At 55.7% G+C, this 16011-nt stretch overlaps 2 protein-coding genes across 8 annotated transcripts; both read right to left on the bottom strand.

Annotated features, from left to right (window-relative positions):
- Window positions 1–1900: 1900 nt before the first annotated feature.
- Mbd3 (methyl-CpG binding domain protein 3) lies at window positions 1901–8948 on the bottom strand. 4 transcript variants are annotated; one of them, XM_041669196.1, is made up of 7 exons: window positions 8690–8948; window positions 4707–4866; window positions 4337–4474; window positions 3842–3932; window positions 3238–3415; window positions 2435–2620; window positions 1901–2355 (listed from the first exon to the last, which is right to left on the bottom strand). In XM_041669196.1, exons 1-6 carry the CDS (start codon window positions 8701–8703, stop codon window positions 2440–2442), a joined length of 762 nt encoding a protein of 253 aa, XP_041525130.1. In that variant the 5' UTR covers window positions 8704–8948; the 3' UTR covers window positions 1901–2355; window positions 2435–2439. The 4 variants fall into 4 exon arrangements, with proteins under 4 accessions (XP_041525130.1, XP_041525128.1, XP_041525127.1 ...); XM_041669194.1 differs by having other exon boundaries at window positions 4337–4558; XM_041669193.1 differs by having other exon boundaries at window positions 8594–8948.
- A 2043-nt stretch (window positions 8949–10991) lies between these two features.
- LOC121459229 (cytochrome b-c1 complex subunit 10) lies at window positions 10992–14694 on the bottom strand. Of its 4 annotated transcripts, XR_005975944.1 has the most exons (4): window positions 14547–14694; window positions 12312–12462; window positions 11670–11719; window positions 10992–11140 (listed from the first exon to the last, which is right to left on the bottom strand). XR_005975944.1 is itself a non-coding variant. In XM_041668753.1 (3 exons), the coding sequence occupies exons 1-2, from the start codon at window positions 14654–14656 to the stop codon at window positions 12342–12344; spliced, it is 231 nt and encodes a 76-aa protein (XP_041524687.1). In that variant the 5' UTR covers window positions 14657–14694; the 3' UTR covers window positions 10992–11140; window positions 12312–12341. The 4 variants fall into 4 exon arrangements, 3 of the variants coding, with proteins under 3 accessions (XP_041524687.1, XP_041524688.1, XP_041524689.1); XM_041668753.1 differs by lacking the exon at window positions 11670–11719; XM_041668754.1 differs by lacking the exon at window positions 11670–11719 and having other exon boundaries at window positions 10992–11185.
- Window positions 14695–16011: the final 1317 nt, after the last annotated feature.

A 16011-nucleotide genomic window follows, 5' to 3' on the forward strand; every position in this document is an offset into this window, starting at 1 on the left:
GCACCTCACTCTGTCAGCGCAAAGGTCCTTCTTCCCTCTCTGCCCTGCCCTCCAGAACTCAGAGATTTCTCTCGTTTGGGGTACCATAGCGCTTCCCGTCCCCCATATCACCCCTAAAGTCATGACACCTTTCTCTGCGCCACAGGGTGGCCATTTCTTTCTCTTGCCTGCCAGGCACTTCTCCTAGCTGGTCTTCCCTTAGCCGGGGCCTCTATCCAAGTACATCTAATGAACTGGGGACCCTTTAGATGACCCTGCCTTCTGGTATCCTGCAGGCCCCTGGTCGGACACCTCTTGCCATGGTGCCTGGCCAGCCCCTCAGGGTCCTTTCCCAAGTCAAGTCTCCTGTCCTAACACCTCATCCTCCTTGGGGATGGAGGGGACTGTATACCCCCAGACTTATACATCATCCCCTGGATGGGGGGGCTTCTGGGGTGAGTAGCTTCCCACCAGCCACTGCCCACAGTCATCGAGACCCACTCTTACCCGAGGTGCCTGGACTCTGCAGGATGGGAATCCTGTCCCCAGCTGGTGCACACACCTCGGCGTTCCTGTGTGATTTCTCACGATGAACTGAAGGAACAGGATGGACCTGCTTGGGTCCCTGCTCCTCAGCTCCCTCAGCCACAACAGGGCCTCCTCTGTTTGTGTGTGTGTCGTCCTGTCTATGGCTTTCGGTTACTTGTATAACCATCATGAACACAGTGCAGGTTGCAGCCCTGAGGAGTATCTTGGTACCTCCAGCGTGTTGTCTCCTGCCCAGATGTCACCTCATTCTTGGTCAAGAGCTGGCAGGCTGAAAAAAAAGCTGGCACCTTTAAATGCCAGGCCAGCCAGGGCTACACAGTGACATCCTATTTAAAAATAACAACAATAACATTAAGAAATCAAAGTTGGGCTGCAGTGGTGGTGCACACCTCTAATCCCAGCACTCAAACTCGGGAGGCGGGAGGCAGAGGGAGGTGGGTCTCTGTGAGTTCCAGGACAGCCTAGGCTACACAGAGAAACCCTGCCTTGGGGGAAAAGCACTAAGTTTTTTTTCCTAACTCTGATGTGTATCCCCACCCCCGCCCAGGGCTCAGCTACTGGCCTTGTAGCTTCTTCACTCGGCAGAAACTTCCAGCAGCTTTGGCAGGTGTTCAAAGCCAGAGGCTGCGTTGGGATGCTGGCAGTCAAGCGGGTCACCTCTGCCCTCCCCCCAGGGCTTTGGATCTGGGCTGATGGAGCACGGAGGAAAGAATTCTGGGAAGGGAGGTGAGCAGTGGGGGGAGAGCCTGAAGAGTCAGAGTGTCACAATGCCAGGAGTCCAGGGTCGCCTCAATCAAGAGATTAGGGGAGAGGGACTGAGGAGACAACACAAAAGTGACTTCAAATTACCAGTGTGTTTGTAATCCCAGCACCGGGAGGGAGGCGGATCCCTGGTCAGCAGCTCCAGCCTCAACCCCGAGCTGAGCTAGAGAGCAATGGTATGAGTGGCTGGAGAGGAGACTGCTGCGTAAGAGTGCTTACTACTCTTGCAGAGGACTGAGGTCCAGTTCCCAGCACCCACATAGCAGCTCACAGCTGCATGTAATTCCATTTCCAGGGGACCAACGCCCTTGTCAGACCTCCGTCGGACACCGCAGTGGTTGTTGGAGGAGGCTGCCCTGGTATAACCCAGTGACAGGAAGGGTGGTCCTTGTGGATGAGGACAGGCAGAGGCACCAGCTCTTAGCCTTGGACGCTGTCCAGCTCGGAGGAGACCCTGGTGTGCTCTGCAGAATTGCTGAAGGGTCTGATGGGTGAACCCACAGGCTCAGAAGCAGACGAGTCCCATGGCTTCAGCAGCGGGCACTGTGGGCTCACCAGGCACCCTCGTTGGAGCTGTGGCTCATGGAGTGAGAGGTCAGAGGCTGAGAAGTTCCTACCATAGGTTTATTGAAGGAAACCGAGTTCCTGGCTGCTTGCTGGCCCTCAGCTCGGGGAGGCTGAGCAATCCAAGACTGGCAGCAGCCTAGACCCTGATCCGACATTGAAAGGCAGGAACCAAAACCTCCCTCCAGTGCCCAACAAAGCTTGTAGCTCCTTGGTGTCCTTGGTGCCAAGCAGGGCCTGTTCCTATGGTGAGGCCGCAGGAAGGTAACGATGAGGCCACCTCCCAAGTGGGGCTCCGACCTTCAGTTTTCAGTGTGGGGTTTCTCGCCAGGAAGCACAGGGGCAAATGAGTCCAAGCCCCACAGGGGGCTCCCTGCACTGAGACCCGGCAGCTGGAAAAGGCCCTGGGAAGAAGATGGAGGTTTGTTGCCTGCTGGCTTGGCCTCCACCAGGTCCAGGCAAGGCTGAGGGAAGTCTGCGACCTGAACTTGGCCGGGACATCTGGAAACAGCAGAAGGGAAGTCATTAGCAGCCTGACTAGGGAACAGGGCCGGCACCCTATCACCCCGTCCTGCACCACCTGCGCTAGACACGCTCAGGTTCTGGTTCGTCATCTTCCTCATCTTCATCTTCGTCGTCCTCAGTGCAGGCCTTGTCCAGTGGTGCGTCCCCGTCACGGGCCAGCTCCTCCACGTGGGCCAGCATGTCGGCCATCAGCGCCTCCTCCAGGCGTTTGCGCACTTGCTGCACCAGCTCCTCCTGCTTCCTGGGGACACACGGGCATGGGCGTGCCGCCACCAACCCTGCCAGAAACTCCACACAGCTTCCCCATCAGCTCAAGCCACGGCTGCTCTAACATTTTCAGCTTCTCACATCCAAGCTATATGGAAGCCACAGGCTACAGTCAGCTGTAGGCCCACGTCCACACAGAGCAGCAAGTGCTGGACCTTGGAGCCACTATGGGACCCAAATCTAGTTCCACAGGGTCATGTCTGTCCTGACCCACCCTGGTGTGAGGCAGGAAACCCAGGCCAGCTCTTCAAGGTCCAGGGCCTCTTGTCCAGAAGTCCTGTTCCAGGGGATCAAAGCCACGTAAAGTCCTCCACTTCCCTGGCCATTACCAGCCAAGCCTCGGACCCTTCCTGAGGGTTGTACTCAGGCCCAGCCCCACCCCGCCCAGCTTGTCAGATTCTTGATTCTCCCAGGCCTGTGGTAGTCATGGTTACTGAGCCAAGATTAAACCTCACTGTCTTACCCCGGTCCCACCTGACCCCAGCCATTCTAGCACATTCCTGAGAACCCAGGAAGTTGCTGGTCTGCCCTGCATCCCCGCCATGACTAACTGTGAAAATTGGGGGTGGTGGTGTAAGGGCCACCAGTTACCTGATGTCGTCATCAGTCACCATGAAAGCTTTGCACAGTGGCTGCGCAGTGTTCAGCCACACACCAGGATTCTTCTCCACGGCTGCAGAGAGCTGGCCTGTGATGGGTAGGGTGCTGGTGTGCAGCGCACTGGCGATGGCGGACAGCAGCGTTTCATCTGTGCAGCCCGGGCCCACCCCTGCGGAAGGATAGTGTGGGCAGGATCACCTCACAGGCTAGCCTCTGTCAGAAGACAAGAAGGCAATCCAGAGGCCCCACCAAAGCCTGTATCCCCAGGCAAAGGCTTCTGAGCCTGAGACATGCCAGGGTCCCAGAGTCTAGAGGGATGGCTAGCACACAGTGCTTACTATTATTATTCCAGAGGACCCAGGAGTACTTTGCAGCACCCACATCAGTGCTCACAACACACTATCTCCAGTCGCTGGGTATCTGATGCCTTCAGGCCTCCGTTATCACATGCATGCATATGGTGCAAATAAACCCGCACAGGCACTCACGCGCGCACACACACACAATCTTTAAAAAAACAAAACAAAAAACCTTACCAGGGCACCCACCCATTTTATCAACGTCCAGAGGGCAGCGGCTACCCGCCCCAGCTTACCCTGCAGGCCCTTGGGCAGGTCCATGGTTCTGACAAGCTCCTCCGCGATGTCAAAGGCGCTCAAGCCACTCAGTTTCTTCTCCCAGAACAGCTTTAGGGAGAGAGGCAAGGTTACTGGAAGCAGAGGTAGGCGGAGCCCTGCCTGTGACCCCACCCATCCAGACCAGCCTTCAGGGGCCCTAGAGGTGTTTACAAATAGGCCTGAAAAACAGAGAGAAGCCGTGGCTTTTATTACGCTGTTTTGTTTTGTCTTTTTTTTAAAGAGGCTTTCTTGCCGGCCCTAAAATGTACAGACTCTCAAGTGTTGGGCTAAGGGTGTGGGCCACCATGCCTAGCCTGTGGTTCTCCCTAAAGAGTAAATACAACGATTTAGAAGCCGGGGTTGCAGCTCTGGGGCAGGGCGCTTGACTATCTCGCTCATCATTGGCTCCCTCCACCCCTAAAGGAGGAGCTTTAGTACGAAAACTCGAGGTTTCCTACAAGGGTGAGCCTCACCTGCCTCGGCTGGTCCACCGCCTTCTGTGGGTCGCTCTTCACCTTGTTGCTGGGGTGGTTGGTGATCTTTGTCACCGGTTGCTTGAAGATGGATGCAGTCTGCCGTACAGGCAGTGCGGTGTTCAGGTCAGGCTTGCCCTGGGGGGAGAAGACTCTGCAGCGGGCCGCTCCGACCAGGGTCCATGGAGGGTTGGAGGGGGCAGGGAGGCGTTTAGCCAGAGCCTGAATGGTGTTAGGTGGGCGATCAGGCGGGCAGATCTCCCACCCACCAAACCAAATGCGCGCCATGCTACTGCCAGTGGAGGTACTGACTCGACGGCGATGGTGGCTTTCCGGGGGGCCCGCCCCCTGATGACGTCACCGTCCTCACCTTGACCTGGTTGGAGGAGTCGTAGCGCACGCGCTGGCGGCTCTTATTCATCTTATTCATCAGCATTTTTCCCGTGCGGAAGTCGAAGGTGCTGAGGTCCATGGAGCCGCCCAGATAGCGAGCCAGCTGTGGCTTGCTGCGGAACTTCTTCCCGCTGGGGCTGCGGGAGGGAGGTTGATCAGTCCGAGCAGGACCCACCCTCTACCCACCACCCTTGGGAGGGAGTGTTCACCATGCTTCAGGGTTTCAAGAGGTCTTGAGGAAAGCAAGCAGTAAGAACAGCCCTAAAAAGTTGGGCCTTGAGCTAATACAAGTGATAAAGCCCAAACGGGCCTATGAGGGCTTGGAGCTGCCTAGGCCAGAAACCAGTTCTTGCTCCCCAGAAATCACCAATACAGGGTTGCATTTATTTGCTTATTTTGGGGACAGGTCTCATGTAGCCCAGGCTGGCCTCAAAACTCACTATATAGCCAAGAATTCCTGATCCTGCTGCTTCCAGCTCCTAAGTGGCCATCGCCTGTTGCTGAAGGTAGGACCCACGACTTCAGAACTACACTGAGTGAACCCCAGCTTTTTTTGATTGGTTTTAAGACAGGGTCTTTTTTTTTTTTGGTTTTTCGAGACAGGGTTTCTCTGTGGTTTTGGAGCCTGTCCTGGAACTAGCTCTTGTAGACCAGGCTGGTCTCGAACTCACAGAGATCCGCCTGCTTCTGCCTCCCAAGTGCTGGGATTAAAGGCGTGCGCCACCACCGTCCGGCTTTAAGACAAGGTCTTACATACTTCAGACTAGCCTTGAACTTGCTGCCTTCAACTCCCAAGTGTGGGAATGGCACGCGTGTAACGGGCATGTTCTCTTGAGCCCAAGCACACTGGACAGGGGTAGGTCTGACAACCCCTAACTGTCCCAGCTAAATTCTGTGTCTTCTGGAAATTGGATCCCACCCAACCCCGTGCTAAACACTCACAGAGTCAGAAGATGGGGGCAGCCTGTGCAGATGCATAGCTCACTGCACGCTGGAGCATTACTCAGTCAGCAAAAGGAGCAAAGCTTTGACATACAATATGCAGGAGCCCTGAGGACATCATACTCAGGCATAAAAGGCTACACCATGTGGGGGACCCCATGGATAGGGAACGTTCCAGAACAAGTAGATTTGTTAGGGCTGGAAATGTTCTGGGATTGGTTTTACAGTTGCATAATCTTTGTTATCAGTAAAGTCAGGAATGGTGACAGGCTGGCTGTGGCACAGTGGTGAGCATGCACTAGTGCACTAGCGTGTGCGCAGCTCTGAATCCAACCAGTCTCAGCCCCGCAGCTGCAGGTAGCCTCTGCAGGCACAGGGAGCCTCTGGTAGGACTGCCTGGCACTCAGGCAGTTGCTACATTTCACTGTAACTCTTTATAGCTCAGATAGTGTTGTCTGCTGGGAACCTCATGCATGTGACTGTCCTGCCCAGACAATGCCCCAGGTATACTCAGGATCCTAGAGCCCTCGGAATCGTGCCAGGAGAGATTCCCCAGTGTGAGGAAATCGCAGCAACAGCTGGCCAGCGGCTTGGCATGTCACCAGTCTGCAAATCCCAGCATGAGGCATCCTAGCCCATACTGCCTGGAATCCCAAAACCACTGGGTTAGCTAGCACTGAGCCCACATAATGTCCCAAGCTTCAGATCCAACCTTGTGGACCCTAGCCAGGCTCAGGACTTTGATTGGCAGCTGCTTAAGGGGTGGGAGGGAGCACGGGGTAGTGTAAGGCAAAGGCTTCCTGATCCTGACTGCACTCATTTTTTTTTTTTGGATTTTTCGAGACAGGGTTTCTCCGTAGCTTTTGGTTCCTGTCCTGGAACTAGCTCTTGTAGTCCAGGCTGGCCTCGAACTCACAGAGATCCGCCTGTCTCTGCCTCCCGAGTGCTGGGATTAAAGGCGTGCGCCACCACCGCCCGGCTGCACTCATTTTAAAATGATAAATGTTCCACAATCATATTTGATGGTGACCCCACCTGTCTGAGCATGCTAAAAGCCCACTGCCTCTTAATGAGCGAATCTGGCATACAGGTCAAAACATATCAACAAACCAGGCAGGGTGGCACATGCCTCTCATTTGAGGCTGAGGAAGGAGGGTCCCCAAGTTCCAGGCCAGTCTGAGCTACACAGCAAGATCCTGTCTCAAAAATACAAAAGAAACTCAAGTCAGTATGGCTGTGGCAGCGACCTCCCATGTGGGTACGCCCTGGTAACACACTGTTCCTCTCTGAGTGTGGCTCTGCAGATCCCAACACAGAAGTCTATTGAGAGCTTACCGAGGGAAAATGTACTGAACCCACCGACCGGGCAGCTCGAGCTTGCCCTTAGCAGGCAGTGTGGACCTGCAGTAAAACCAGGCCTAAGAGTTCACATGCTGTCTGGCTATGTGTGAGGAACGGGGCAGAATCGTGACAGTGATGATGTTATGCACAAATGAGTTGGATGACATTTGTAGCTATCCTGGGGCAAAGGAGGATGAGACAAGGAGGATAACTACAGCCTAGGGACAAGGTGGCTTTGGACCACCTCCCAAAAGTGGAGGGCCACAGGCCCCAACAAGTACCAGTTATGTTTCTCACCACTCTGTGCTTTAGACAGAGGTGGTGACAGCTCAGCTCTCTAGAAGCAAGGCCGGCTGCAGGCTGAGGAAAATTTTGAGTGCTCCAGGAAGAAGGTAGCAGACTTGAGATCGTGGCTTGAAGGACTCCAGAAGACAGAACCCCCGGGGTTAACAAGATTTAGGAAGCTCCAACAAGGCTGGGCAAGTCAGGGAGAAGGGGGCGGGGCTGCATGCAAATGTGACCTGGAGACACTATTTGCAGCCCCCCTCAGACCTTTGTGAACCAAGGGCCTTCTTCATTTCAACCCAAAGGGAACCTGAGTTGGTTCTGGCTTCAACCTTATCTATTACCTAAACCCGTGACTGTACAAGAGCAAGGGGCCAGCTGAGTCTCCGCACAAAGCACCCATGCAATCCTGACTGAAATGGGGGAAGGGGCCAGTTGCATGCCCGAGGCCCAGGGTTCTATGCCCACTACCGCACAAAAAAAAAAAAAAAGCGCCGTGGGAAGAAAACAGCAGGTGCAGGCTGCCCGGCTGCAATTGGGACAACTGGCATTGCCCTCCTTGAGTGTTGCAAGGCAGCCTGGTTTCCGTAGACTACTACCTAGACACTGCATCAAAAAAAAAAAAAAAAGTCTTGGACACAAAAGCAACAAAGGCTAAATGTTCACAGTACTCAGAAGTCACTATGGCAGATGTCACTTCTGGGGGAACGAGTAAAGAGACGGCTTTAGAAGAACCACAAAAATGGCATTTAGAAAGAAAAAGGCAAAAATACATAGCTGAGGGGAATCAGGCCACCTGGAGCAGTTCGCCCTGCTCCCCGGAACCCCGCTAAGGTCCCCGCGAATTCCCCTCAAGGGTCAAAGGGTCAGCCCAGCCCCCTCCCACCCCTGCTTCCCAGCGGCGTCTGGCCCGGGCTGGGCGCCCCTAGCCCGGCGAGCACGGTCCCGAACTCCTCAGAGGACAAAAGCTCGCGCCACAGGAGGGCGCGAAGCCGCGAGGCTGCAGTCGCGGGCGGCGCGCACGCGTACTGGGTCAGCGAAAGCCCCGCGTGGCGCACACGAGCGGCGCGGAGAGGCCCTCACGAGCAGCAGGGCAGGCGCTGGGTCGGGCGCACGCGCACTGAGCGGCGAGCCCAGGCTGGCGCGTGCGCACTGGGCACATCTACCACGTAGGACGCACTCTCGCACGCACGTCGCCCGGCCCAGACCGCGGCCCGCAGTAGGGGCGCCCAGGCCGCCGCAGAGGCCGCTGGGAGGCGCCCGTTGGGGCCCTGCGCGGCCGGCGCGCTCATTCACCTATAGTAAAAGACATCCCTGTGGCCGGCCGACAGCCCCGACCTCCTGGGCACTTCTTCCCTTTCCCAGCCCTGCGGGAGCGCCGGGCACTCCCACCTCTTCCGCTCCATCGCGCCCCGGCTCTCCGCCCGCCTCCGGGCCCGCCGTCGCCGATGCCGCCGCCGCTGCAAGTCGCGACCCCCAGGCTCGTCGCCGCCTCAGTTCCCTCCGCCGGCACCGCCGCTCGCCGCGGCTGTTCCGACCCGCGGGCCTCCGCCCTCCGCCCCCAGCCGGGCGCGCGCCGGCTTTACCACCCGCTCGGCCCCCTCCTCGTGCTTCCCAGCCCCCGCTAGGGGGGCCGCTCCGCCCACCCGCCCGCGCGTGGGGCGCGTCTGCGCAGCCGCAGCCTCGGCCCCTCCCCCACGCGCTCGCAAGGCCCGCCCCGCGGCGGTGAGGCCAATGGGATCAGCCCGGGCGCCTCCGCGCCGAGCTGCCCTCGGGCCCCGCCCAGCCGCATTGGCAGGACACGCCCCGTGGCGGCTAGACCAATCGGCGGGGACAGCCAATCAGCGTGACGAAGGCGGGACCGTGCCCGCGCTTGCGCTCTGAACGCCTTAGGCGTCCTGCACCTGGTCCCTACCGTGCTGCAACCGTTTCCGCCAGGCGGGTTGTCCTGGGGTCGCGCTCGCCTGCACCTGCGCAGTGTGCTTTTGGCGGGACTCCCATCTGTCTCCTGGCCTTTGTGGCTGTGATCTGGTGCAACTCCAATCCAGTCCTGCTTACCTTGCGGCTCCTGCCCCAGCCTCTACACTGTTTGACAGGCGAGCACCACCACACCCGGCTCCAAAAACTGTTTTTTAAGTTTATTCTTGCCGGGCGGTGCTAGCGAACACCTTTTAATCCCAGCCCTTGGGAAACAGGGTCAGGCCGATCAGTGCGAGTCTGAGGCTAGCCTGGCCTACATAGTGAGTTCCAGGACAGATAGACCCTGTCTCAAAAAATAATTGTACTAGCCGGGCGGTGGTGGCGCACGCCTTTAATCCCAGCACTTGGGAGGCAGAGGCAGGCGGATATCTGTGTGTGAGTTCAAGACCAGCCTGGTCCACAAGAGCTAGTTCCAGGACAGGCTCCAAAACCACAGAGAAACCCTGTCTCGAAAAACCAAAAAAAATAAAATAATTGTACTTTGCCTGTCCAGAAACATCTGATTTTCCCAGGCAAGTCTCTCAATCTGTAGCTCACCGTTGCCTAAACTGGCTGGCCAGGGAGGTTCCCTGCTGGGCTTTCTGTGGGTGCTGACAATGTTCTCCTGTTTGCATGGCAAGCAGGTTACTGCCTCCTGCATTTTTTTTTTAAACTAATAATATGTAGCCCAGGGCGTTTCCAACCATACAGACCTTGGGATGGCAGGTGTGTGCCACCACTTTCACAGGTCTGGGACAGGCTCTCACTCCCCCCATCGTACCTCAGCCTTCCAAGCATGGAAGACACAGCTTGACCACCCCTGAAGTCAAAGGTCACTCAAGCTGACTCCAGTCCCCCTGCTTGAGCATCCTGCACAGCTGGGATGCCAGGCCTAGGTGGGTTGTTTTTATTAAAGATTTATGTGTATGGATATTCTGCCTACATGTTCGTCTGTGCATCATGTGTGTCTGGTGCTCAGAGGCCAGGGGGGCAGGGGGCTCCTGAGCCTGGAGCACCGTGAAGTGCTGAGAATAGGAGCTGGGTGTCCCACAAGAACAAGTGCTCTTTACCACCCACCTTTTTTGAGACCAGGTCTCAAGTAGCACAGGCTGGCCTCTCCATGTATCAGACAGGTGGGTGCACTGTACTCAGGACTCTGAGACAAAGTCAGCAGACAGCCCACTCTATCCGGAACCCACAGGAAATAAAATACTTAGGTGAAAATGTGTACCATCGTGCCAGGACTGGAGCGTCCTTGGTTCAGCTCTGTGTTACCATACAGGAAGCCCTGGGGGCCATTCTCCCCCCCCCCAAACGCAGGCATGGCGGTCACACCTGTCATCCCCGCACTTGTAAAGTGGAGACAGTCAGGTAAGTTTAAGGTCAGCCTTGGGTACATATTGAGTTTGGGGCCAGCCTAGGCTACCTAAGACCCTGTTTCAAAAGCAAACTAAACCTGAAGGAAGAAGCCCTGCTATGCTGGGTATGGTGGCCACAGGGGCCCTGAACACTAATTTAAAAGCCATTAAAATGGAGAGTGACTTGTTGGGCAGCCCCGGAGAACAAACTGTGCTTTTCCATCTAGAAGCTCCTTAAGTGTGGTAGGATTTCTGCTCGCCAGTGAAGACTCTCCCAGCTCTCTAAACGTTGGGTGCTGAAAAGACCCTTGAGGTGGGGAAGCCTTGAGGACGAGGGGGAACCAGGCAGAGGGCATGAGAAGACCGAGCATCAGAGGTGTGAGAACAAGGTTTAATGTACACCCATCAAGGCAGCCCAAGTGTCCATCTGCGCAGAGGCTCCCCGGGAGCTGCGGGACTTGGCCATGTCCAGCTTCCTCAGCATCCTTCACGAGACTGAACTGTTCCTAAGACAGCAGGTGTGAGCCTGGGGAAGGGGACGACATCGGGTGAGCTGACAGCAGGTGTGAGTCTGCGGAAGGGGATGACAACAGGTGAGCTGACAGCAGGTGTGAGTCTGGGGAAGGGGATGACAACAGGTGAGCTGACAGCAGGTGTGAGTCTGGGGAAGGGGACATCGGGTGAGCTGACAGCAGGTGTGAGTCTGGGGAAGGGGACATCGGGTGAGCTGACAGCAGGTGTGAGCCTGGGGAAGGGGACATCGGGTGAGCTGACAGGGCCCAGAGCTCTGTGAATGACCCCAACAGTGTCACTGAGCTGTAAGGTAAGGAAGGAGGACTAGGGACGTGATCAGTAGGTAAGGCGTCTGCCATAGGATGTGGACTTGACAGGCCAGAAAACCCAGATGGCTGGCTGCTATAGCCAATCAGAGAGTGAGGTACAGACGACACACAGTTCCCGGCACCACAGAGAAGCTCATAACCACCAGGGACTCCAAGCCAGGGGCGCTGGAGTCCTCTTCTGGTCTCTATGGACATGCATGCACACATACACACCTTGCAAAAAATGAAGTAGTCAGAGCAGGTGCCAGGACAGGCTCCAAACCCTGTCTCGGGGGAAAAAAGTTTGAAAAAGTAGAGGGGCAGGGAGATGGCCCAGTGAGAGGAGTCTGCCATGCAAGAATGAGGAACTGAGTTCGAATCTCTGGTCCCTCATGAAAGCCAGGCACTGCTGTGCACGCCTGTAGCCCAGCACTTGGGAGAGAGATGGCACCAGACAAGCAGATTCCGGGGAACTCCTGGTTGGCCAGATAACCTAGCCAAAGTGGCGGGCTCAGGTTCGGTTCCCATCTCAACTCCTGGCCTTCATACCAGTGCGTGCACACATGTAAGTGTACACGTACACACACACACACACACAAACACAAGTGGTCTACACAGGACTGCCTTGTGGGCATCAAACTTTCAACATAAGCAAAATAGCCAGTTTGCCGTGGCTCGATGTTGCATACCCTCAGCCTATCCCAAGAGGCCTGGGGCAAGGGACAACCTCGGGCACCAGCTCCGAGCTAGGCCACTAGCCAGTTCAGCAGCTGAGGGAGTCCTAGGTGTGGGAAGGTCTGAGGGATCCCCGGCTCTACCTCTTGGCTACCCCAGAACCCCCACCCCACAACAATCAGGCCCAACACTCAGACTCACCAGGGAGATCCTGAGTATGACGGGGTTTTCCTAATCATCCTTCTTAAACTTGCCGTTGATGTAAGGTACCCAGTCCAGGATCAAACGCCAGTCTGTGGCCCACACCAGCCCCACAGCACCCATGGCACCCCACATGCTGGCAGTGGGGATCCTGGAGGGACAGAGGCAGTTAGACGAGAACCCTTCTCCCGTGACACCCCACGCTGATATCAGTCAAGGGCTTTCTCAGTGCTCATCTACAGGGCACTCGGGAGGCTGAGGCAGGTGGATCTCTGAGTTCAAGGATGCCCTGGTCTTCTAGGGCAGGTTCCAAAACTCCAAAAGTTATAGCTATACAGAGAAACCATAAAAACAAAACAAACAAACAAAACAAATTAAAAAGAACTTGGGTTCTAAGCACTGGACGGCTATGGAACCCTTGCTGGGTCAGGTGGATATTTGGGGCAGGTTCATCAGAAGACCTTCTGTACTGGACAACAGACCTGGGCTGCTGGGAGTCCAGTTCACACAGGTCCAGTTGCTTATGCCCAATGGGACCAATGGTTTGGAGATCGCCTGTGAAGCTCAACTATGCAGATCACCCAGCTACACTGCTAAATCCTCCCCTCCCCTGTCCCCTACCAAGACACCTAGGTGTCACCTCCAAGCTTCAGATACAAACGGTACCTCTGTTAAGTTGGGAGCATAGCCCCCAGCCCTGAGAGCTGTATTGGTCTGGACTTCAAATCCCAGCATGCAAGGTCCTGACCCCTCAGAGCTCAGGACCACTCCCACAGACTGTGTGAGCTCCCAAAGGAGAAACATGTGGTCTCTTTCCCTTCCTCCTGGTGGGCGCAGCCTCCCAGTTCCCCCTTAGGGCCCCCCCGAGAGCGCAGGACTCCCATTAAACCTGGGTATTAAATTAAACCTGGGTATTTCTTAATTTGGCTTGATTGGGAATTTGCATTGGCAGAGAACTCACGTTAGGAAAAATTCCTAACATCTGCCTGTAGCAGTCACAAAATCTGTGCTGCCTTCCATTGAGGTCACCAGTACCATACAGTTAGGTGTGGTGTTGCTGTAGGCATTAACGCACCCATTACCTACCTGTCAATCCACCAACTGCCTATCATCTGTTTATCGAGACAGGGTTCCGTGTGTCCCTCCCTGGCCTGGAATACACATGTATCCGACAACAGCCATGAATTCCTGGTTCTCCTGCCTGCAGAGCCCCAGTACTGGGAGGACAGGCCTGTGGTACTGGGGTTGGCCCCTGAGACCCCAGAATTGCGTGAGACATTGGAAGGCTGACTTTGGGACTGTAGTATTAACTTGGATAACTTTTATATGCACACCCTTTGTTGCTGTGGATAGGATCTTTTGTATCCAAGGTTGGCCTTGAATCCGTCATCCCCCTGCCTCCATCTCCTATGTGTGCAGTGTGGGGTTGGAACACAGACCTTCTGCGCTTGCTGGACAGCTGATCCACCCACTCAGCCACAGCTGGGGCCCGACACTCTTGGATGACAGTCGTTTCAAGGGGCTGGGGTGTGAGCTTGACAACAGCACTATGGTCCTGAATCTCATTGCCACCGTTGCAAAAGTTTAAAAAATTAAAAGCCAAGAGGTGGGGGCTGGGAGGTTCAGTGGTTGGGAGGGCTCACTGCCTTGCAGAAGAACCACGTCTCCAGCTGCAGGCGAGCTGAAACTCACGCGTATACATATAAGTGTAAATAAACTAAAATTTAAAGAAGAAAAAAAGGGACCGGAAGGATGACTTTTCATCCAGAGGACTCAGGTTTGATTCCCAGCACCCGCAAGGTGCTCACAACTATGGCTAGTTCTGGGTCCAGGGATCCGATGCCCTCTTCTCGCCAGCGCGGCTACATAGACATACATACAAACAGAACATTCAGGGGGTGGTGAGTGGCTGGGAGTTCGAGGCCAACTTGAGTTACAGTAACACTGTTTCAAAAATAAATAAATAAACGAAAGAAAGAATGAACGGAGGCCAAAATCAGCAAAAGGCTGCAAGGTGCTAGGTTGAAAGTCGGAGTCCCGAGCCATAGGAGCGCAGGGTACTGACCCGTACCGCAAAGGGATCCCCAGGTCGGGCTGGGAAAACCGAGGCTCGAAGCAACTCCGGCGGACCTCATATCCTCCACCTGCACTGTGTCCTGGAGTCTTCCGCTGCCCCAGTAGTTTCCCCCCTATGTCCCCAGGGCACACGGGTGGGACGGCGGGCGACCTCCTCACCAGTTCTTGGCCAGTTCCCGATAGCGTGGGCCCAGAAACTTGCTCAGCATCGCTGCAGGGTCTAAGCACTCAGGGTCACCCTGTTCCAGCTGTCCTGGAGCGCTGCGCATGTGCGGACCTAGCTCTTCCGGCGGCGGTGCAAGTCGGTTCAGAGACATTGATATCTACTTCCGGGGAGGGCTCGGACATCGCTAGATCCCGCCTCTGTGGGCGGGGTGTCTAGCAAAATGCTAGGGACTCCTTGGTTCTGAGCCTGGACGGGTGACTTCGGGCTAATTTGATTCGGGTACTAATTTGATAACTTTAATAATAAACACCGGTGGTGGCGCACGCTTCTAATCCCAGCTTTGGGGAGGCAGAGGGGGGAGGATCTCTGTGAGTTCGAGGCCAGCCATGGCTACATAGAGAAACGTCTCAAAAGACAACACTCGTTTTTCAGATGGGTGCCTCCTACATCCAGGACTGGCCTCGAACTCCTCATCCTCTTGCCTCCACCTTCTAAGTGTCGGGCCTGTGCCACCAGGCCCGATACAGGCAGGGCCTTCTAGAAGAGCAGGCTAACCACTGAGCCACAGCCCTGCCCTTCACCAATTTAAACCGAAGGAAACAGGCCACGCAGGTAAGGGACTTGTGCAGAGGCGCCACGGGGAAAGGCTTAGATTGGACTGTGCCTTCTAAGACTCTGAGGTACCCTCCACTTGCTCGGGCATTTCTTACAGGCCACCTTGGGTTCCCGTGGTTGGCGCACAGGCAGGCCCTTGTTGGTCACCCTTTCTACCTAAGTTCCTGTCCTGGCTGACCTCCCAAAATGGGCATATCAAAACTTCTCAGTAAGCTCCCTGACCACACGCCAGACTGGCAGGCGGAAGGTGGGAACATCCTCAGATACACATCCCCCAGGAAGCATTTTGAGACTGTCCCACCTGGATGGAGGGACACAGAGGCCCATAAGAAGGTCAGTCCCTTGTCCCTTGGGCCCCACCTTTTAAGTGTGTCTAGTGGTTAGTGACTGGCTCGTGGGTGCCTGGCCTGCTCTGGACTCCTTCCTGGATCCCACAGCTCCCATGGCTCTCCCTGGGGGCTGTGGATTCTATTCTGCCACTGTCCTTAGCCCACAGTGCTGGGATCTCAGGGGTGGGCCTCGCTACAGCTGTGTTAACCCCAGAACGAGGAGGACATAGACATAGGAGGGAAAGGCTCACCGCTGAGCTACTCAGCCTAATAGGTTAAGTTCCCTGGTCAGGCAAAGACCTTGTCTCCAAAACTAAGGTGGGGGCAGGAGAGGAGGCTCAGTGCACCAGCTGCTCCTGCAGAGGACCCAGGTTTGGGTCCCAGCGCCCATGTGCCTGCTGACAACCACTCAGAACTCCAGTGCTGTCTGCACACACATGGTGCACACATGAACAGACAAGCAAAAAAAAAACCATACACTTTAAAACTAAAACAAAAATTAAGTTGGGTAGCC

The sequence above is a fragment of the Microtus oregoni genome, unplaced genomic scaffold (genome assembly GCF_018167655.1).
Source record: "Microtus oregoni isolate MIOR12 unplaced genomic scaffold, Mior012 000019F_ref0000042, whole genome shotgun sequence".
Taxonomy (NCBI): domain Eukaryota; kingdom Metazoa; phylum Chordata; class Mammalia; order Rodentia; family Cricetidae; genus Microtus; species Microtus oregoni.